Source organism: Dunckerocampus dactyliophorus, chromosome 5, assembly GCF_027744805.1.
Source record: "Dunckerocampus dactyliophorus isolate RoL2022-P2 chromosome 5, RoL_Ddac_1.1, whole genome shotgun sequence".
NCBI lineage: Eukaryota > Metazoa > Chordata > Actinopteri > Syngnathiformes > Syngnathidae > Dunckerocampus > Dunckerocampus dactyliophorus.
Window position 1 is genome coordinate 7,959,725 of NC_072823.1, and position 23,771 is coordinate 7,983,495.

A 23,771-nucleotide genomic window follows, 5' to 3' on the forward strand; every position below is an offset into this window, starting at 1 on the left:
CGGCTTGCCAACTTTCTGCTGGCTGTTGGTAGTGCGGAAATGAGAGCGTGCTAGATTCTCCCCTCCCGAGAATAACACAAACCCTTCAAAGCTCAAATCAAACACACAATCCACGTCACAGGAAACCATTTTGAAGCGTAAAACCTCCCAATGGGAGCTCCATTTGAATGCTGCGGGTATTCGCTGCCTTGCTCGCCCCCTGTGCCCCCACCCACCGCCGCCGCCGCGTCCCCCTCCACTCTTTCAAAGCTTTAACCACAACCTAACCCAAACCACACTACCTCTCAGACGACAAGACTCCCTTTCACTCCTGTCCATTTCTCCTACTTAATCCTTCCTATTTGTTGTCATCTTGAACTGTCATTCATCCATAAACAATGGCAACAACAGCCTTGCATTTTGAAACATATTTTCTGATGACGTGATGCGGTGAAAACTGCTGAACATACAGCATATAATTCAATAGCGAAGTGGTCTAATTTGACCTAAACATTGATCACATCAGTTTTTGTTTTTTTTTGACCAATCGCAACATCATTGTTTATATAAGGTATACAGTAGATAAGTAGGTTACATTCCAAGGCTAGCTGCGAATGGCGGAAAATACGAGTAATTGATAAACATATATATTTTTAAAAATGTTTATTTTTTACATAAAGTTCATTTTTCCCCCCACCCACCGCCCAAACCCTCCTGCTAGCTTTATGTTGACGTCCTCCTCTGATTTTGAATCAGCACATCAAAAAATGTAAAAAAATATATTTTTCGACCAAAAATTTGCGAATTTCTGAATTGAGAATATGCAGGAGCCATTTTCAGTAATCCTCTCACCGAACATTACAGCAACATTACTGACACCTAGTGACCAGTGTAGAATACTACATATCATAGTGTGTTATGAATATATACTTTAGTTCATTTAGCCATTTTTATGCTTGAAAATGGGGCGAAGAATATGTAAAATGACTTCAATGTGCATATTTTTTGACTAATAAAAGGCTGTATTCAATCACGAAATAGCATGATTTACTCATTAATACATTTTTGAAAAACCATGATAGAGTGAAGCCTCAAAATTTTAACCGCAAAGTGGAGAGGGACTGAATATGCCAGTGATGTTCGGTGAGGTTCATGGCTGGTGAGGCTCTTTTTGAGGTTTTTTTTTTTAATGTTGCCCAATAATGTTGAGCAATGCATGTTGCTACATGTTGTTCAATAAGAGGATAAAGAGAAAAAAATTATATTTAAATTAAAAATTCTTAGTCCCATTTATTGATTTTTTTTACTGACTGGAAAACAGTTGTGTTCTTACCTTTTATCTCTATATAAAGTACATGCAGCCTTTCCTTCTCCGGGAAAAGGTCTGATACTTTGTTGAAAAAGTCTGATCACCTCCTGTTGAGTTTGGGTATGTAATCCTCCAATTTAGCATTCAAATTCATTCATTCATTCACCAGAGCATATAATAGTTTAAATACATTTTCTGCTTTCTGCTAGCTGCTGTCGGACCCCTTCAGGATGCCTCCCATATAACGTCTATGTGGTTTATTGTCCGATTAGCAAGAATAATGATGTCACACTTACTTTAAAGACATTACACAAGCTGTAGAAAGTCATGATGTATAATCAGTGTTTCTGCAACATTATACCATGATGTAACTCGGTGTGCAGTGTGACAGTAGGAAGGCACGCTCGCAGCAGCCTCGGGATCAGGAAATGCGCAAATTCAGTGATTTTACTTAAGAAAATGTTTTTAAAAAAAAACCCACTGGACTCATACGGAAAATACATATAGAGTAGAGTTCAATAGATAAACATGAATATTTGTTTTGTGTTATCTTTATTCCTTTTTATTTTTTATCATAACTGATGGGGCTCTGCCTCACCTGTGAAGGTCACTGCCTCTTCGGCATTTGCCAGTTTGCGCTCGGGTGACTAAGGCCGGAGATTCAAGTTGTAGGCCAGGCAATGGGTGTTGGTGTTGGTATAAGGGAAACACACATTGAAGCAACAAAAAGACGTTTGTACAACACTGAATCATAAATGCTTTTAATGGGTGAGAGGTCATGAGACAGAGTCTTCTGTGCTGACCTCTCCTGCCCTTGTTCATTCCCTTGATCTCAAACGCAAACCACAAAAGTTGTTGTACCTTCATGCTCCCCCCACCCCTGCTTCTTATAAACCACCTTTTGCTCTCGTTTTACCCCTTTTCCTTCTTCTTGCCTGGCAATTGAAACACAAAGGTCAGAAGGGCATATGGGAGGCAATCAGAGAAGTTTGTTTTGGCGCTCTCCATGCCGACACTAAGTCCTTGGCTGTGCAGGAGCAATGTCGCCACCTTGCCTGCTTGCTGGGAAACAAACACATCCTTAATCAACCAGAGGCCCTGCATTCGCCAAGGCCACACTAGTTGAGTCCTCTCTTACAAGCTGTGGCCAAAAGAGTTGGGGCTTCATCTGGTGCACTCAGGCCATACGAGTCAGGCTCTACTGAAGACAGGCCACATTAATGGCAGCCAAACAGTCAAATGAAGGTCATGCTAGCTGACTAGGATTTGTTGAAACAGGGCCAGTGAGGGCGCCAGGCAGCTCTAATCAAGCCCTGATGGCCAAAAGGAGGATCGAGAAGTTGAAACATGTCAAATAAATCCAGGTCACGAAAGTCCAGTCATGCTTGTTGAAATTCAGCCAGAAAAAGACTGATCTATTTTTGGCTGAGTGAGAACTTCTGTCATTGGGTTGGCTAATTGTTGGATAACAGTGGGATTCTCTGACGTAAGTGGTGTAGCTGAGGGCTGGTGGTGAAGTAAAACATAAGGCAGGAGACCAGAAGGCATTTCAAGCAGAGATTAGTTAGACCAGTTGTCTCAAAGTGTGCACTTTCCAAATCTCTCCTTTACCAATTCAGCTTTGGAAGTACTTGTATTCCTATCACTCAAGATTTTATATCCATCCATCCATTTTCTATTCCACTTTTCCTCATTAGGGTCTCGGGGGTATGCTGGAGCCTATCCCAGTTGACTTTGGGTAAAAGGCGGGGTACACCCTGGACTGGCCGCCAGCCAATTGCAGGGCACGATTTTATACACAGAAGTATGCAAAAGTTATTCCTCACCTCTGGCTTTGTTGTCTCAATTTTTCACAACGTTCATTTTTTTCCATTTCATTCAACATTCATGTCATTTTAACACAGTAAAACAGTAAATAGTTTGAACGAGATGACACGATTATACAAGAAAGGCAAAACCCTGCAAAACTTTGAGGGGTGGCACTTGGGTCAAGGAAAAAAACAGTCCGCCTTTGGCGAGGATTTGATAAATAAACCATCAATGATTGCACCACTCAACTCACGATGGTATCAATGGAACCGTCTACCACCGCAGAATCCTACTGTCTGTTTGTCATCGTCCATGAACCAGTAAGCAGGCTGCTAACTAACAAATGGGAGGAAAAACAAATACAATACAGCAACCCCATCCATCAATTTTCTATGCCGCTTATCCTCCCTAGGGTCGCAGGGGTATACTGGAGCCTATCCCAGTTGACTTCGGGTGACAACACAGCGACCACTAAAGATATTTTTACATTACACTGTACTGCATGGCATTGTAGTATGATATGGGCATTCCAGCATCGCTATAGATCATAGGCATCTTGAATAGACCCAACAGAACGTTGCTTTTTGAATAAATTGCAGAAGAACATACAAATGTACTTCATAGCAAAAAGGTTGGCTTCACTTTCATTTGCGCTTTGTATTACTTAAATTTGTAAAATACTATACCTTTTTTTATTTTTACTCCATTTTGTTTTTAATTTGTGCATTATTAAGAAAAAACATCATAGATTTTATGAAGAATTTTGTGAAATAACTGTGATGGTACAATACAAATGATGCTGTTTTGATATATATATTTATTTGTTATATATTGAAAGATAAACATCTTACGTTGAAAAAAATATATCAAAAAAATAGTACATTAACATTTTTTACCACATAAACACACACAAAAGTAACGACAACCATGTATCGGGTATTGGTACTGTATCGGTTCAAATGTGAAAGGTGTATCCCTAATGCTCACCACACCCTTGAAGCTATGCTCCATCTCCATTTGGATGTTGGACAATTAACCTTGAGGCTCTGCTCGGCGGGTGATATAAAGAGATTAGTGACCCAAGTTTGATTGTGCGTGATGAAAAGAGACTTGTGTTAAAGTACACAAGATTTCAATGCTCAGAGTAAAAGAATTACCCCATCTTTGAGGCCCATTATTCCCATGTTTTACGTTGGATTGACTTGCAGGCAGATACTGAGCAGTGATAGACACACTGATCCCCATCCAGCCCACCATGCAGCCAGGCGGTAGCTGGAGCACTAAACAGGTACATGAAGTGCTGAGACCAGACAGCACTTCCAGGAAGTTCAGCATCAGGGATAATTCTGTGTTATTGACTTGGCAAAGTCTCCAGTCAGTATAATTCCACCAGTGAGGGCTTCACTGGCTTCAAAAGTGAACATATACGTGTGTTTGTGTATGCGTGTGTGTGTGTGTGTGTGTGTATGCGTGTGTGTGTGTGTGTGCTCTCCCTTGAGCTTCTTCATACTCCAACACAGACTCTGTGCTCTGCAGCCCAGATGGGTGGTCAGGCCCCAGTTTATTTCTATTATTCTGTTATGATATAATTGAATCCATTTGAACCATTCAGTTTTATTCTTTTTGTTTGTGAATGCACGCACACTGTACATCAATCCAGCACCGCCCTTATGCTTTGCTCTTCTCAAACACTCTATGTACTGCAAATGGTCGGCAACTAGCAGTTACATACAGCAGCAGAAGAGCATTGCAGTGATGAAGAAATTAAATAAACCCTGATGTGTGGCTGTTTTTTCCATCAGAGTTGAACAGCTGCCGCCGTGTTATTTTCTAAGCAGAAGAAGCTGTAGTAACTCTGCATTCGATCAAAGTTACTGAAGATTTGTCAGATCAAAACACAAATATTCGGACTTGTCTACACTTTTAATCACCGAGCAGCTCAATTTTCACTCATTACGTTAGCTGAGAGCCAACTTCATAACACACCATTGTGCAGAAGTACTGTCGTGGAATGCAGGTCAGAAAGCTGCATAAACACCTGACCAGCCGCTGAGCCAAGAAGGCCGAGCTTGGACACACTTCTGTGTGTCCTGGCAACACCTGGTCTTCCTGGCAAAACACACATTGTTGTCCAAAGTGTGGCGCAGGGGCCATCTGTGAGACATAAAATAAACAAAAAACACAGCAAAAGTAGAAAATTTGAGCAAAAATGCATTATTTAACTAGAAGAAGTTAAATGTTGACGCTAATAACTAATAAAAACACAAATATGTCTTGAAATATATGTACAATGTTTTTTTACACAAATTTCGCAACTCTACAGAGTGAAAGATGACATATTAAAGAAAATGCTGCATTATGATGATATATTATTATATGTTATCATTATTCATTATTATTATTATTTCTTATCATAACAGTGGTTTATTTGGTCTTGAAAAATTTTGACAATAATATTGATTAGCGTCAATTTGTGGGACAGTTAAATAAAAAAGTTTGTTTGTCCAGTCATATTTTTTCATTGTACTTTTCTTAAAATTAATGTAAAAAAAAAAATTGTCAAACATTACCAAAGTTAAGGTTAACTTTTTTTTTACACGTGTGACAGTGAAGTAAAATGTGTTTTGACTCACGGTGGATTATCCTTTCCTATGAGAAAAAAAAAACATTGTGGAAGAAACCCATCAAACTGACCTATAACCAAAACATGCACCAACTGAGAGCTTCTTGTTCTGCATTGGCCATGAATGCAATGTCGCTAGCTCAGTAACAAAAGTAGCTACTGACTGTCTTAAAAGTCGCTAGAAGTCGTGAAATGACATCACGGTTTAATTTGCATAATTGGCAATTTCCTGCATGTATATGAGTCGTTCAGATGGTGCACAGCCCGCCTCCTCCAATTTTGGATTAACATTTGCAATAAAAGTTGTAGCACATTGATTAGTTCCTGCTTCATTAAGACTACCCGGCTCTCTTTAATTGCCATCGTTCGCTCGCAACCAAGGAACAAGCTAAATGGCCAATGAGAGTTGTGGTTGCTCACTGAGTTGACTCTGTGGAAAACAGTGCCTCGAACGTGTCAGCAGAGACTTGCATGTTACACCCTCAACCCCAACAAAGATTTATCAAAGCATCAAGATGGCGTCGGAAGGGACCGCATAGTGACTACGCAGGAGCATAATCCAGGGTTAGAGGGGTCGGAGTCTCCAAAAACACCAGAAAAAGTCGTGAGTAATTTTTTTGATCGCGACCTTTGCCAAGTTGGCAAACCCGCATGAATGCAATCATATTTCATGTTTAAAAAAAGCACTGGTAGTTCAGGAGAAACAAGAATAAAGCATTTGTGAATAAATTAGATCCTCTAATAAGTCAGAAGATGAAATTAAATATATTAGCATGAAAATGAAATCTGTAATTTCTTAATTTTCCAGTTAATTGCACCTTATAACTGAACAGATCTGAATTGTTTTTCATGGTGGAACGCACCGCTTCTTTGTTCTCCAAGTAACAATAAATAACCAGGCCACATAGCGTCCTCCCTCAATTTTTGCTCCTGGCTCTCAGCCAACAAGTGTATAGATGTGAGTACAGTAAGACTGTATATATACTGTATGTATACTGTGGGGCCACATCAGGGTACATTTTATCAGCGAATGATTCACACACACACACTTTTGGGGTGACAGAGTGCACTGGCTGAGCTCTGATGAACCAATGGCAACCTGGGGAAGGAGGAATGTGTATGGCACTAGTCCAAGAGAGGCCTTCAGAATCCTCAGCAGGCTATCCTGGTTGTCTTAGTGAGCGCAAGTATGAGTGTGTGGGAGTATGCTTCTGCACAAGATGATGGCTGGGGCTGTTATTGTGTAACGATGTGTAATTTTTTTCAGACAGTTGGAGATGAATTGTCAAAGTATATCTTTTGAACAAAGCCATCTGTCTTTGTTGGTGAACATACATTGAAGTGTAGTGAATATACAGTGAAGCTCTCACACTCAGGCTTGCATAACCTCCTGTAGCCCATGAACGCCATTACCGACACATGCTCAATGTACACTGACCAGCTGAAACCTTATGATTACCTGCACAATAAGCTGTGTCAAAAATGTTGTCTTTACGATGATAATACTGCTGTTTTTGTTGCAATATTTGCAGTTTAAGTAATGGAAAAACAGCGTAAGATATTCAAAGGATTTTTCTGTACATGCACTGTAAATACGCATGTTACTTAGACACACACTGGATGACTTCTTTTTATAGTTGTGTGACAATTAAAGATGTTAAAAAGCGAGATGCGTGAGCCGCATTTGTGCATCTTTCATTTTCTAATGATTACCCTATTCACGGTTTCAGGTGAGGTGGGGCCTATCCGAGCTGACTTTGGGCAAGAGGCGGGGTACACACTCACATTCACACATAGAGACTCTAAATGTAATAATTTAGAGTCTACAATTAATATAGCATGCATGTTTTTGGACTGTGGGAGGAAACTGGAGTACCTGGTGTCCAAAGTGCGGCCCAGAGGCGATTTTTTTTTATTGTACATCCATCCATCTATTTTCTATACTACTTGTCCTCATTGGGGTCACAGGGAATCTTGAGAGGGCTTGAGCTGCAGGAGGACTATATACTGTATATATATGTATGTGTGTGTATTCTTGGGCCACATGGAGGAGTGGTTATTATGTTACTCACACAGTCAGGAATAGAGGGTTTGAATCTTTGTTTAGGCATTGTTTGCATGTTGTCGTGGGTTCCAAATTCCGTGTACGTGTATGTGTTCATGTACGTCAGCGCGTCTCTTTTAGCAAAAGTCAAGAGACTTTCTCAACCCACACAACACACTTTTGGACTTCAAAAGAACGATGTGCACTTGTTTACTTGTGCACTGTTTACTTGTGATAACAAAACAAGGCAGCAAAGTATGCTAGGGCTAATATGGTAGCTCAAGACTCAAACATTTTACAAGTTGGTTGATGTTCTGCACCCAGGTAAGTGCATATTTAACTGCCTGCAGCATCACACACTCACTAACACATGAACAACAGCATATGTGGAAATGTTTTTTCATTAGCTTTTTAAAGGTAAACATTGGATGGATATTGGATAGATACAATATTCCTTTGTGAAAGTGTACTCCTGTGAAAATAGATCTATGAGAAATTCATAGTAAAGTTGATCAGAAGTTCATATCATTAAAACAATAATGGGGAAGTTCAGAGATGTCATCCAAAAAGAACTCTAGTTAGCGCCCTCATTTAAAACATGCAACTTTTATGACCCAGCCCCTTATAAGCATCAGAATCAAGAATCGTTAGGAACCGGAATTGACATGAGGAATAAGAACCAGAATTGTTGCAATTCAAACCATGCCCAACCCTACTTTTCCCTGAAGGTAGCTGGGATAGGCTTCAGCTTACCCGTGACCTTAATGAGGTCAAGTGGTATTAAAAATGGATGGATGGATATTCAACATCAGCGTTTCCTGCTGTATCCAGCTATCCTTAAAATATGCTATGCAGGTTTTGGATGTGAACTGCAGTAGAAGAAACAGGGTCATATGTGCACTTGGACTAATGCACAACTGAACAGGGGAAAGAGGAAGAGGAGAGGAGTGGGGGGCAAAAGTAGAAGAGTGGAGGAGCTGTTTAAAATATTCAACCTCCCTTCCATTAAATAACCATGTAGGGAAGGGAACACAACCTGCACTGTACATCTCATGAGATAGAAAAAGAGTGAGCGGGATGGTGCTTAGTGGGAATGGACCTCTTTCATCCAGTAGCCCTTAAATCCAGCTCAGCATTTTCGCAGTGATGTCATCTCCTTTACACTTGCACTTCCTTGCTTTTTCCCTTTCCTCATCACCTCCATGTCTGTGCTTCTCATCCTTTTCACAAATCCATCTGTTTTACAACATAGCAATAAGCAATGCATTATACACACATGTGCAAATGATCAATACTGTAATTACCTTTAGAGCACAAAGCCCCACCCCTTTCCTAAGCATATATGACCCATCGCTGCATCCTGCATCTCACGTTCCCTATTTGCCAACACAGGTAGTTTTTGTGTTGACATTATAAAAAACACACACACACACAAAATCCACAGAGGAACTAAACACACCTGCTTACGTTTTCCTTTAGATCAGGTGTGACCAGACTTCATACACCGAGGGACGCATACAGAAAAATGTAAGGATGCGGGATCACTTTGATATTCTAACATTTGTTCACTAAACAATAAAAAACGCTTAAAATGATTTATTAGACTACATATCATAAAAACAAGAAAACCATAACAAATAAATATTTTATGAATCTTTCAAAAACTAAGAATTTTATTATTTATTTGGAAAATAACTTTATATTTTGATATTATATTTTGCAAACACATTTATCTGCTCAGGAATACTTCTGAATAAATAAATGATAATATAAGGTGCTTTATTATTTTTTCAGTTTTTTGTAAAATTCACAGATAACAATAATGATTATAATTTTGCATTCAAAACATCAATGAAAGAGCTTACAGAAGCAAGAAAAAATGATTATGGTAATTATGCCGATACCCATCATTTTTTCAGAAAATAAGAAAAAATAATGACTGACAATTAGGACTATGACTTTTTAAATACGTTTTTTTTTTAACCATTATTAGAGCCCTGTACACAGAAACTGCATTTCCTTCAGAAAAAAGTAAAACTGAGGACTATGGTGCTGGTCAATACATCACAGCATATCCTAACAATCTCTAGAGACTGTGCAAATGTGCCCCCTAAGGGCTGTGAGCAGTATAGGAACAGCATCAGCACAATCGGATGCTTAATGGGTGAATTGAGGAAATGCATTGTGTCATTGCCTCGTCGTTGTTCTTCTGTCTAAACTCTTGCAGAACAAGTCCAATACAGTCGTCCCTTGTTTATCGCGATTGATTGCTTCCAGACTAGACCACGATAAGTGAATTTCCGCGAGGATTCCATAATATTAAACTGAAAATTTTTATAGTTAGAGCATAGAAGACATATTTATGACTTTCTAAATAAGTTTTTTAAAGCATAATTAGAGCCCTGAAGACATGAAATAACACCCCTATAGTCACCTTTACGCTCCTATTAATCTTTGTTTACACCACATTGCGGAACACTAATGATCAGGCTATAGGATCTCTGCAGGCACAAGAGATGGCTGCTGCTCACTGCATATAGCAAGCTACCGAGCTAACTAGTTAGCCTCCAATCTATTTCTTCTAAACTTAAGAAAGTGTTTCAAACAAAGTGGGGAAAAAGAACAATGTAAGAAGCCAAAAACGTATCATATCATGTCAGACATATCATGGCTGACTACATGCAGTGTTAAGGTAATGTCTCATCAATGTAACATTGCTGACCCCTAGTGACCAGAATACTACACGTGACTTGTCTTTCAATAGTTTTTGACTAATAATAGGCCATAGTCAACCAGGAAACAGCAATCATTTATTAGTTTCATTTTTCAATTCATTTTTTAAAAACCGCGAGGGCGCGATGTCCAAATTGCGATGTAGTATTTTGATAAGACTGTATTTTGATGTGAAAGTTCATACCTATCAACATTTGCGTCTTAAAATAAGAACAATGTTCTGGTAAAATAAGGGAAATGGTGCTGGTGGCATTCCGACTGCCCACTGTGGCGCAACCATATTATTTAATCGCCATGGTTCTTTTATTCTGATGGCCTGGCTTTACCAGCTACATGATGTATTACACCGATGTTGAAAACTGTGCTGTTCCGACGGGACCAGAGAGAATTTTTTTTTTTTTCACGACAGTTGAAATACAGAAAAAATACGGGAAACTATTCAAACAAGAAGGGTGCTGTGTAAGAAGGGCCAAATACAGTGTTTCCCAGTGAAAACGATAGCCGAAACACAAAATTTGACCACATGCTGAAGCCAGAGTCTTTGAAAATCTCCACTCTGGCCGAAGTTTTCCAAACGCTCTCCAAAATCTATGTTTGCGAGTGGACGAGAGGCCACAGAAAATTATGTGTTTTAAAAATATCCAACAATATGACAGATATAGCATGGACAAAGGTTGTCAAACTGAGTAGACAAAGAAAGAGAATGTAGGATAACTGTACTGTAGGGGTTAACACGTACAGCATTATCGCAATTCCCTGAAAAGATTAAAATACAGTATGCCCCCTGAGGCTGCCAGCCGTATAGGGATGACATCAGTGCATAACTGACATCACTGCTTCTCTTGCTTTACTTCTGGCTTTCATATTGATATTACTGCAGAAGAAAATACACCAACGCTAACAGCATAATCAACATAAACATTCAAACTTTCATAGGGTTTCGATTTTTTTAGATTGTTTTTGGACACACAATATCCCAAATGTCAACCCTTGTTTGTCATCTTTCGCACAGGTGCTGGTCTGGTGTCCACACTACAAATGTTTGATGACTCAGTCCCACGAGGAACTGCTCATGCTTCTCCAGTCATCACATGAAGACTTTTGAGGATTTAGAAAAAGCAAGAACTATGGTAACTGTAAATGACGCTTACTATTGCTATATCAGGCTGTCTCCTAAATAAATCATATATAAGGTAAATGTTGCGTTTCGTGGTCAACCCCCCATGTTCTTTTGTGCCAAGATTGTCTGTCATCTGGTTTAGTCACAACCAAGCACTATGCTATGTCGGCTGAATTTCCACATTGTATTGTTTATAAAGAAATAAATACTTTTAATAAACATATCTAAAACTCTCATATTCCATGTAAATCCATATAATTATCATCAGTAAAACATTTGATCGTAGCATTAATGCAACATCAAGCATTTCCAAAAATGAAAAACAGAAATCCTATAAGACAGTGTTTTGTAACTGCTTGGTACCGTGGGCCGCCAGTCTTGCCAAAAAAACAAAAACAAAAAAAACTGATGTCCTTGAATGCACCTCACATATGTGCCATTTGCGTGCTACACCACCGCAATGTGCGTGCCATGTTTATGGGCAGGAGGGTAAGGACACCAAGTGTGAACGTAACGTGCCATTCGTCTTTATATCTGCTGGGGAAGAGTGGACTAGGTCACACTTTACAATAAGGTACACAAAAAAACAGTAGTTACTGAGGAACTAACGAAGAACTAATGAGGAACTAATGACTAAGGCACATAAGTTTAGACTAGTTACTGAGGAACTAATGAAGAATTAATGATGAGCTACTGTGTACAGTAGTTACTGAGGAACTAATAACTAAGGCACATGAATTTAGACTAGTTACTGAGGAACTAATGAAGAACTAATGAATAATGAATGAGCAGTGGTTAGAGGAGTGGTCTGCAGAAGAAATGGATCTCTATTATTATTAAACGTACTAAGTTAATCAGAAAAAAATGTAATTTGTAAATTTTTAATTGCACTTTTTGTCTTTTTTTTTGTCTGAGGAGGTGAATCAGAGCAACTGGTCTAAATGTATTATTTATTGAGCAACTGGATTTTTAAAAAGATGTTTCAACTCTCATCCAGGTCAAAGTTCAGGTGCTGTAATTCAACTCCTCAGATACACCATGGACTGAAAACCTTTACACACACTTTTTGTTTAAATAATTTTTGAATTTATGGATAAAAATGTATTGTTGCTGAGCATTAAGAGAGCGGGATCTAATGCTTGCAATATGTTAGAAAGCAATTGCTGCAAACAGGCCCTTTCAATATGACAGTTTAGATATATAGGATAATATAGGATAGTGTAGGGCAGGGGTCACCAACGTGGTGCCCGCGGGCACCAGGTAGCTTTTGGCCATTTTCATTTTGTAAAAGTAGCTCTCACAAGGAAAAACGTTGGTGACCCCTGGTGTAGGGGTTCAGTTGGGTTGTCACGAGACACCCAATTGCATGAGATTTGGTCCATTAGAACGAGACCAGACGACGAGATTTTAACTTTAATTTTAAGAGAACAACAATGGAAAAAATATGACTGGACAAAGTTCTTTATTTAAGCAAGTCACAAAACAATGCAGGTGCGTTTTGAAATGTTTAGTGTCCCAAAAATTGACACTAAACAATAATATTGTCAGCATTTTTTGAAATAAAATAAAGCATTGTTTAGACAATCACGAACACCTGCGTGTTTTGAGCTGACAAATCTTTAGTAAGTTTGATCAAATGTAGAATTACTACAACTTCTGCTTGGACATTAACACGAATGTAACTGTTCAACTTTATGGGAAAAACAGTCACACATCACTCGCTGACGGTGACGCTGGGAACACCGAGGTAGGTTGGATTGCAAGGTGTGCGTAAAGCACTTCATGTGCGGTTCCAATAATGCCTCGTGCACTGCCACTTCCACATTACCGTATTATCACTCATAGTAGTGATGCCATAGTTCACAGTCCGACTGGATTCTGGCCACACTGTTCTCGCAAGATAGCTTTTCTCCAAACGAGAAATTTACGATTAAGTTTTAGTTGAAGAATTTACACAATTTGGCTGTTGGGTCCCGCAGCCAAAACCAGTTGAGAACCACTGCTCTAAGACACCATGGTGGTAAAACTCGAGTTTGTATGTCTCGACGATGACTATTAGTGAATCATTCAATAGTTTGACACCTCCTGCAGCCTCTGTGAAATCATTTTCACTGACTTACTCATCAGTGTGAGCAGCGATGAGCTCATCAACGGACTGTGTCCAAGGATGCTGCGGATAAACAAGCTTTAGATCATCATTTTCTCAGTGTGTCATCATGAAACCAATCAGCATTCAACATATAAGCACATGAGGCAGTGCAACATTAAATATAATATTAATTCAACACCTCTCTGACAAGTTAGAATAACAATTATTCATATCGTGTCATTTTATTTTATTATTGATACAATTGTAAAAACAACCTTCTTATTATTATTTTACAATTCTTGTATCAGATCTCATTCGATTGTCCCGGTGTACCGAATTATGAATAAAGTTTCTGTACCTGTGCTGTGAGGTGGCAAGAATATGCTCTGCACATTTCAAGGCAAGCAAACATGTCATGTTCAGTACCAGGGGAAACTCACCAATAAGCAAGTGACACGGAATCCAAAAACATTGATATTAGCTGGCAGCTGGGTGAATTTTGGCTGTGTTCTTTTAGTTAAATTCATGTTGGAAAGAAAACATCACAAATATGGTATCGATCAGGGGTGTGTAAGTTCACCCCGGAGGCATTTGCAGTCCGTGGTTTGTTTTTTATTGGCCTTGGGCACATTGTATAAATACGAAACAAAAAACACAGCAAAAATGGGAAAATAGAGCCAAAAGGCATTATGTCAATGGAAAATGCTGAAATGTTGATTCTGGTAATCCATCCATCCATCCATCCATTTTCTACAGTATGCCGCTTCTCCTCCTCTGTCAACGTCGAAAGTCGGCAGAAAATGTTTCCTGTTTGCGTACATTTTCTGGTTAGCGTACAATATGGTGCATGACTTGTAAATCGTGTTATTAATACATTGCATGAGTCCAGCTGTGTTCTTAATTAGGTTAGACCAGATTTATCATTTTTTAAGTTCCCCGAAAACAAAGACGGGTTTGCATGATAAATATGTTGTCAACGTATAAATCTGGTTGATGTACACTAACAGGACAGTAGCAAGGGGATATTGTGTGGGACTCTCGCACAATATAATTTAAAGGAAAACCACTTTTTTTGGGGGGGGGGTGAATTTACCCATCATCCACAATCCTTGCCACCTCCAAAAACCTCCAGCAAGGTTTTATATACATGCTGTGACCATGTAGTAACAGTTACATTCATGATAATATGGAATACTTACTGTATTTTGCCGAACTTTGGTCCTTTTAAACATTACCGGAACTTCCTTCCTGGGCGCATTGATTTCACATACGTTAGCAACATAGAAACGAATGCCTACACCTAGCATAAACTTTGATAAATTCAAAAACTCAAACTCAAAAATAAAAACACAGCAACAGCAGCAGCAGCTCCAATATGTAGTGTTACAATTTGCTAGTGGCTTGAGGCATTGAAAGTGTGTGGTGAAGCTAGTCGCTAGCCGGCTATAGTAGCTAGTCGGTGTGGTGTGGCAAGGTGTCAATACGCCAGTAACGTAGTTTGATCGGCGTAACAATGTCTCTGTAGCTTGGTTAAAATGCAGGTCTCAATATGTGTACATATGTATAAGTATTATTATTTTGTATGTTGATTGTTAAGCGTTGGTAACACTGTAAGGAAGGAAAGTCAAAGCAGGAAAACGTTTCTTTCATACTGCTGCTCAGGTTTACATGTAGGTCATATTTCTGCAGTATAATGGATTTGTACACATTTATATATAGACATATACAGAATGCTCATTCTGTTCCGTAAATAACATTCATTAAATTCATCAAAGCTTCAACTTCATTTTACACTCAGCTCAGAGTGTGTGAATACATTGTACACCGTTGTCCGCTTAGCCCCACCCACCCCTCTCGCTCACCATCATGGCGGACTTTCTGCTCCATGGTGTATTACATTCTTTTGCGGCCGACTCGACAGTCGAGTTCATTTGGCGTCCTTGGTAACGACACCCACCTACCGCAACTCTGGCACTAACTTTAGCCAATCACCATTACTTACCGTATGTGTCTGTCAAGACACAAGCCTTCCATTTCGACTAAAGTTTAAGTTACACAGTATGGTTTCTTCCCCTGTAAATGTCTACCATTTGGGGGTCAATTTGGACGGAAATGAGAGAGAGAAAAAAAAGACTAATTTGATTTTTGTAGTTCTCTTGCAGTTAAAACTGAGGACTATGGGGGGGAAAAAAGGGAAAAAAAACAAAGCAAGTGAGTAATAACATAGCAGACAGAAAAATGCTGAGTAATAAGCACATTGTTCCCTTCAAAATGGGCTTGCTTTAAAGCAGCACTGGGGGTAAGCGGTTCCAGGCAGCACACAATGGGCCAACAGGATCAATATTGACATTCTCCTTAGTGATAGTGGTGTTGGCTGGATCAGGGTCAGGGACCCGACCTTTTTGTATGAGCCAACATTTTGTGGTCACGGCTGGGGGACACTTACAGTAACCTTGGACTCAAGGCATAATGGAGGATCTGCACGAGCCCAGGAGAGGTCCCTCCCCTTTATGGGCCTTTTTACCGTAAGCGTGCGCAGTCCTCCAGTGGCCCGATTCAATCACAGATCATTACTTTGTCAAAACAGCTACCAGACCATGTTGGCACACGTGCACGCCAGCTCGTGTGGCGAGCAACAACATGGAGCGCGAGTTGTTACATCTAATTGCAACAAGCAGTAATAATTAGGCCGATTTTCCTCAACATTATGGCAAGAGGTGCTATAACTAAATAATAAAACATTCCATGATGTTGCTTTGCTGAACCAACTGAAATGTTGTTTACCTAAATTGGTCAATTAATCCAAGGCAAAATCATAAAAAGAAAGGATGTGGGTTGTCCCGGTGGTCTTTTCCAACTGGCTGCAAGTCAAATCTGTAAGGGATACCACACCACTTTTTAGTGCACTGTGAGAGGAAGACCACTGACGGAATGCACTGAGGAGAAATAAAGATGGACAACTGCAGACTTGGGAGCGAATGGTAACGGCCCTGAGGTTGAACGCTCTTTTGAACGTGAACGGAGTTAAGTAAAATATGCATCTGACGTTGCACAAAACAAGACCTCTGCTCAGCATAAAAGGACTGATTGACTCGTGTGCATGTTCCTAGCAGCCTCACATTCAGAAAGTAAATTATACGTTTTAAATTAATCCAGGTTAACTGCATTTTACACTCGTCACAGTTGCACCGTTGTCATTTGAGTGCATGCAAAATTAGTATTTACAGTGGTGGCTTGGTTGACGTCATTAATCCATTCCAGAAGGTCCAACTCAAACCAAAACAGACTCTAACCAAAGCAAATTTTCCCATAGAAAATCATGCAAATCCAATAAATCCATTCCAGACACCCAACATGTTAACACAAAACACATTTTATAGACCATAATTATAGTTTTACAGGCAGAAAATGCTGCAAAAATAATTACAAATGAAAGGACAACTGAACATTTAACATTATTTTTACCTAGTTTTGTTGGAAAACCCTCTCACAAAACCATCACTTAACAAAATAACACAAAATAAACATTCTCCCGCAACCACAATTTGCAACAATGTAAAAGATATATCAAAATAAATATCAAGGTTCTAGAACCAATACACATGTGTGGCGTGCTATGTTTACCTCTGGATGCCGCGAACATGCTACAGTAAGTTTGAATGCTTATGTTTTGTTGTTGGAAGCAGAAATTAGTGTCAGGGATGTAAAATGAGACGGGCAGAAACAGAAGGTCAACCTCGATGTACCGCTGGGTTGATGGACTGTTAGGCGGGAACCGGAGATTTGTATGCATTGTGTGTGTGTGCACCGCAGCAACCTCTGAAATGACAGTCTTCTCTTTATGCCGTAGAATTTTGAGGTCTTGCTCCACTGTACGGTGCATCGCCTTTCTCTTTTGGGCAGTCCATGTATTTTGTTACGTTGCGTATGTCTCTCTAGCGCAGCAAATCTGATATAAACAAACAATGTTGCACTAAAATGGCGCCCACGGCCCACGATGCATTGTGCCATCACGTGCAAGTACCACGACATTTCATCTTCAGTCTGTGATCCAATATGGTGGCGTAAATAAACCGGACGGTAATTTGGAGGCTAAACAAGCGGGTGAACGCAAGCCAAGGAAAAAGTTTCGTAAAAAATTTGAGCGTTAACCAAAAAAAGCGGGGCGGATGTTAACCGAGGCTCCACTGTACAATGTTTTAATATTGGTTAACGCTGATGATTATAAAGAATATTACAACGTAACTCACTGTTAGCTTAATAAAGGGTTTATGATGGGAAATGTGACACTTTGATGCTTTATTTCTTATAGAAAAAGTTCAATTGAAATCTAGGTTACATTGTGTTCAACCTTAGAGGATCCACTGTGAATGAATAAAGTCATGATGGGAGAAAAGAAAAGAAAGGAGGTCCTAGAGAAGATGGCAAAGAACAAAGTCTAGGTAGGAGGTCATCTTAGCAGATGGAGGTTCATGGGTTGCTTGAGTTCATGAAAGATCGAAGCAAAGTCATTCTTTGGTAAGCTTTGAATGCCGAAACAAAGTGACACCCCAACAGTTGCTTCTTGAATACATGATTCACCTAATGAAACACATACACACACACATGTACAGGCATAAATGGCGTGGGCCGCCTCAGAGTCCGAACCACTCCGTGACCCCTCCTCTCCTGGGGTCAGGTTTCTGCCTCTGCTTCTCATCCTCCATGAACTTCTCCTGCATTTCCTCCATGGAGCCCTGTGCTGGTGTGCTGGTCTTTTCCGGGAAGATATCAGGGAAGGCGAACGTCTGGCCTTCAGCCTGAGATGCAAAGTTAACAACAGAGCAGAGAAACTATTAAATCAGACAGCACTTTAAGAATCAATCCTTCTTTGCAGGTCAGATTCAGAGGTTTCCCTCTTTATTCCTCCTCCGGTTATACAAACGCTCAGCTCTTGCAGAGAAATTAATTTCTTCTTTCTTTCTTTCATTCTTAGTTAATTGTTAATGAGAATTTCTCCAACTCGCTCCTGGATGTCTCTCTCCATTTCTCTGGTCCTGATTTATTCAGAGGTAAAGAAGGGTATCCATTATTTATTCCATACCAACCCATCTCTGGCCACGGCTAATGCATCGCTGGCCGACCAGGCTGTCAGGCTGGTGTGGAGTACAGTACATGTCCACACGCACACACATTCACACATACACAGGTCAGTGGGTGCAGGCATGCGAACATCCAACACTGCCTATCCTTCTCATCCTATCCAATGGACACTGGGCAGTGCCTTTTAACTGGCGCCAACTCATTGCAGTCCTGAAATGACTCAGCTTTATCTACAGCCAGATCATACCCCGTGATCACTGTCTGGATCGTGTGAAAGCCATTCATCATCAATCCATCCCCCAAGGTGATTTATGTTCACGAATGCACCAAAGGCTGGACAGGACAGGGGAAAAAAAAAAAAAAAAAAAAAAAAAAAAGAAACTGCCGGCGTGTACACCACGGTATATCAATATTTGTTTAAATATATTAAGTATTTAGTTTGGATTCAGTGAGTAGGCATAAAAGAACGGACAGACTCTAATCTGAATGTTACGTTGTCGGTTTCCAACCCCCCCCCAAATACCAGAGACAAGCCTTTCATCATTGCTTGGTTTGATTCCCAAAAGGCAAACAAGAGCGAGTGAAACGTAGAGGAGCAACTCTCTATACTCGTAATGTTGTATATTTACACCGGTTCGTGACGTATTTTCGCCAGGTGCAAGTACATATGTTGTACACATTTCTTTCTCATTTAAAATGAGACAAACTGGCTGGTCGGTTTACTTCAGCTGCAAACAATAACAGAACAACAGAATAACAGTGACTCAACTGTTATTACAAATACACTCAACATAAATATAAATGCAACCCTTGTTTTTGCTCCCATTTTTCATGAGCTGAACTGATTTCTTTTTTTTATGTACACAAAAGGCCTCTCTCAAATATTGTTCACAAATCTGTCTAAATTTGTGTCAGTGAGCATTTTTAATTCATAATCCATCCACCTCACAGGTGTGGCACATCAAGATGACAGTATGACAATTGCACAGGTGTACCTTAGGTGGGCTACAATAAAAGGCCACTCCAAAATGTGCACTTTAAATGGAGAGTTCGGGGGTGTCCAAAAGCCAGTCAGTATCCAGTGTGACCACCATTTACCGTATAGCCGATCGAGAGCATCCCAAACATGCTCAGTGGCTGACATGTCGGAAGAGTATGCTGGCCATGCAACAACTGGGATGTTTTCTGCTTCCAGGGATTGTGTACAATTCCTTGCAATTTGGGGCCGTGCATTATCATGCTGTAACATGAGGTGATGGCTGTGGATGAATGGCACAACAACAGACCTTGTCAAAGTATCTCTGTGCATTCAACATGTAATCAATACAAATGCACCTGTGTTGCGGATCCAGTGGGCCGTGGTGGCGGTGGGCTTCTGATATGGGCAGATGTTTGTTATTGACAATGAACACAAGTGAGGCATGTTTTTTTTGTTGACTTGGAAAAAGTTTTAGATCTTTGTGTTCAGGTCGTGAAACATGGGACCAAAACTAAAGCTTTTCATTCATCCAATTCTCAGGTGTGGTATGTAGATGCCGATTAGACAGCATGGTTATTGCACAGGTGTGCCTGTTTGAAATTCAGTATGGAAAAACCGCTAAATTAATTTCATACTACCCCTCTAAAGCACCACTGGAATGTTTTGTGTCATCTCACCTTCTTGTATTTTTATTGCTATATTTTGAAATTGCTGATATATCTTAAGTTTTGATTTGAGATTTGAAAATTTCCCTGACAGAGGTAAATCTATCCGTCAAATATAGTTATTTTATATAACAATTAACATAATCAATGAACTTAAAAGGACTAAAGCAGAGGCGTCAAACTCCTTTTCACCACAGGCCACACCACAGGTATGGTTACCCTTAGCATGCAGTACAACTTTTCTGTTAAAAATGACAAATATATTCAGCAGGAAATATTGTCTATTTGGCGGGCCGAATCTGGCCCCCAGGCCTCGAGTATGACACCAGTGGATTAAAGGTTAAAAGGTTCATCCTTCCATTGTACATAGTGGTATTGTACTTTATGTATTATACCAAAACATAAATGTATACAGTTGTCCCTCAATTTCTGCAATAAGTGAATTCTGCAATGTAGGATTCAATATTAATAAACAGAATATTTTTGTAGTTAGAGCACAGAAAATTTGTTTATGACTTTCTAAAAACTTTCTACATGTTTACTTTTATTACAGCCCTGTAGGCATGAAGTAACACCCCTGTGGTGACCTGTACGCTCCTATTGTTCTTTGTTTCCACCATATTCCACAATACAAATGTGCAGGCTACAGGATCACTGTAGGGACATAAGAGACACCTGCCGCTCATAGCATAGAACAAGCTACCTAGCTAACTAGTTAGCCTTCAATTTATTTGTTCTAAGCTTAAGAAAGTGTTCCAAATGGAGTGGAGAAGAAGGGCAAAAGTATGAAGCCAAGCATGTACCACTTCCACACGGAATGGGAGAATTTTTTGCCACTCTATCATGTTGGACATGCCATGGTTGTGTAACGGATGCCAGCTAGTGTGGCTGCACAAGTGTATGTCGGTTAACCTCACTGCCGTAAGAGCTGCGCTGAACGTTGGGTGGACAGTCCGGCTTTTGGCCCAACGGTCAGCGCTCTCGTCTCCCATTCTCAAGGTCCTATGTTCGAGGCCCGCAGTGGGCAGTGTAAAGCAGGCGGGTTACAGCTGACTACATGCAATGTTAATGTAATGTCATCCAAGGTAATGTCTCATCAATGCAACATTACTGACGGCTCATGAACAGAATACTACATTTTACTTGTCTTTCATTATTTTTTGACGAATAAAAAAAAAAAGCGATACAGCGAGGAAGCGACGTTCCAACATAAATGTCGTGAGGGCCGAGCTGACTGTACTGTATCGTTTGTATCATTTATATGCGGTTGAGCACACTGTTATAAACACAAGACCTGGCAATGGAACAAACAACACTAAGCCACATCAAACTTTGAGTGTTGTCGCATGATAATTCCCAGTCGCAGAGAGCAGTGCAGATCACCTTGTGTATAAACATAGTAAAGATGAATCGGCGTTGCCGACTGAGATTCACAAAGACAACAAAGATATGACACTGGAGTCAACAAAATACTGAGACACATTGCAAAAGTCTTATTGTTGGCAACAGGCCGCATCCTGATTGTGTATGCGTGTGTTAAAAGTCTGCTGGACACATTTCCGCAGCAAGACAGGGTTCTGGCAGAAAGCAATTGTATTTTGTTTGAAACATTTATCACATGAGAGCACAGCTTCAGTGTGTCCCCCTTTGGCCCCCATGTGATCCCAGTCAAACTTGTGTGTCCTACGAGTCTGTCTGTCTCTCTCCCCATGTGTATTTGCCTGTGAGAATAGAGGAAGCGTTTGTGTGAGTTTAGATTGAGTGATTTATGGAGAAGGCTGAGAGGAGGCCAAAAAACAGAAAAGATGGAGAAATGCAGCCTCCACGACAAATGGAAAGAGCGGAGACGTTTTCGTCACCCTGCCATCATCTTCCCAGGCTCTCAATTGAATCAAGCTGCCCTCCAGAAATATGGGACTTGGCCCCAAGCTGTGAGACAAGTAAACATACCCCTCTTACGCACATGATCCATTACACTTATTACACCCACTCTCAGTAGGAAAAAGGAGGGTCTCATCTTCCCATCTGTGAGTTTGTTATTAAGATCTAATTTAAAGCTTTGTATTGGTCCACAAGTGTGCCACAAGTTATTTGCACAGGTCATGTTCAAAACAAACAACAACAAAACAAACCGGAGGTGATGTTTTTAGCAGCGTCCACTGGATAGCTCTACAGGCTTTTGGGTGGATTCCAAAGGATTTCAGTAAGGTTTTTTACTCTGATGATTGAATTCTTAAGAAAGACGTCTGGTTAACAAGTGTGACTGGTATAATTTCACCCGTCACTGTCGTGACCACAGCAAGCACACACAAATAATGATACACAAATCGGCAACTTTCTCACAAATGTGCAGCAATGAGGGGAGTAAGGTGCGCTGCTTGAGTGTAGCTCAGCCATTAAACATCAATTCCAGATGGGAGAATAAAACCCCTTGCATTTGCCCCCAATGTTGCACACTAGTCTCTATGGCACTGTTTTCATACTTAGTGTCCATTTTTATTGGGTAAAAGGTGATGTCATTATTATTATTAAATCGCTCTTCATATGAATTCATGTATATTCTGGCAACGCTTGATGTTTTTTTGAATGTGTGGGTCCTGAGGAAAAAGCCAAACTTCCAGTTTGGATCTCAAGCTGAAAATGTTTGGGAAACTGCTCTAGGGAACAATAGGTACTTCAGTGAAATGACCTTAAATGAAATCTGGGTTCAAGTTTGTGTCTAAGATTGAGTAATCCCATCTGCAGCCACACAAGAAATGGAAAGAGACACACAAAGAACAACTGTGTTCTATCCAGTTGATCTTTGCTTTTAATTTCCAACAAAAATGACCATGACGTACAAAAATAGCTTGTGTCAAAAAAGGGCTTTGTATTATTTAAGTATAATAATTTCCCCCTTATGAAAAAATGAGAAAACCTGTAGTGTGTCCAGCAACCTTGCAATGCATGTGAAATCAATAGAGGGGAAATGTGAGCAAGGCAAGTTTTCTATTATTCATAGGCTGAGATTTAACAATGAAATACAGTAGACATAGTAGTTCTGACTTGGTGTGTTAAAATATCTGATTAAAACAGGAAGGTGTCTGTGCATGTCTCTCTAGTTGATTTAACCTGATGGTTAGCGAGCAAAAACTTACCATGACAATGCCAGTATCGATTGAACTATGGGCAACTTAAAGGGATACTTTGGATTTTTTGACATTAAAGTTGTATGACACCCCCATCAGCAGTGGACTTTATCAACAGGGTACTTACCCGTTTGGTCCCGTTATGGTCGGACTTCTGTGACAAGGAACGTAGTTCTGCTTAGTTGCTGGGTCTTTTAAGTAAAGAGTCGGG

General features: G+C 40.0%; 1 protein-coding gene across 1 annotated transcript in view; it reads right to left on the minus strand.

The window, feature by feature from the left end:
- Nucleotides 1–17,059: 17,059 nt before the first annotated feature.
- mrpl23 (mitochondrial ribosomal protein L23) overlaps nt 17,060–23,771 on the minus strand; it is a 41,778-nt gene continuing 35,066 nt past the window's right edge. The window contains exon 5 of the mRNA XM_054776970.1: nt 17,060–18,505. Coding sequence (XP_054632945.1) covers nt 18,341–18,505 — 165 coding nt within the window. The 3' untranslated portion in view covers nt 17,060–18,340. The remainder of the gene's footprint in view (nt 18,506–23,771) is intronic.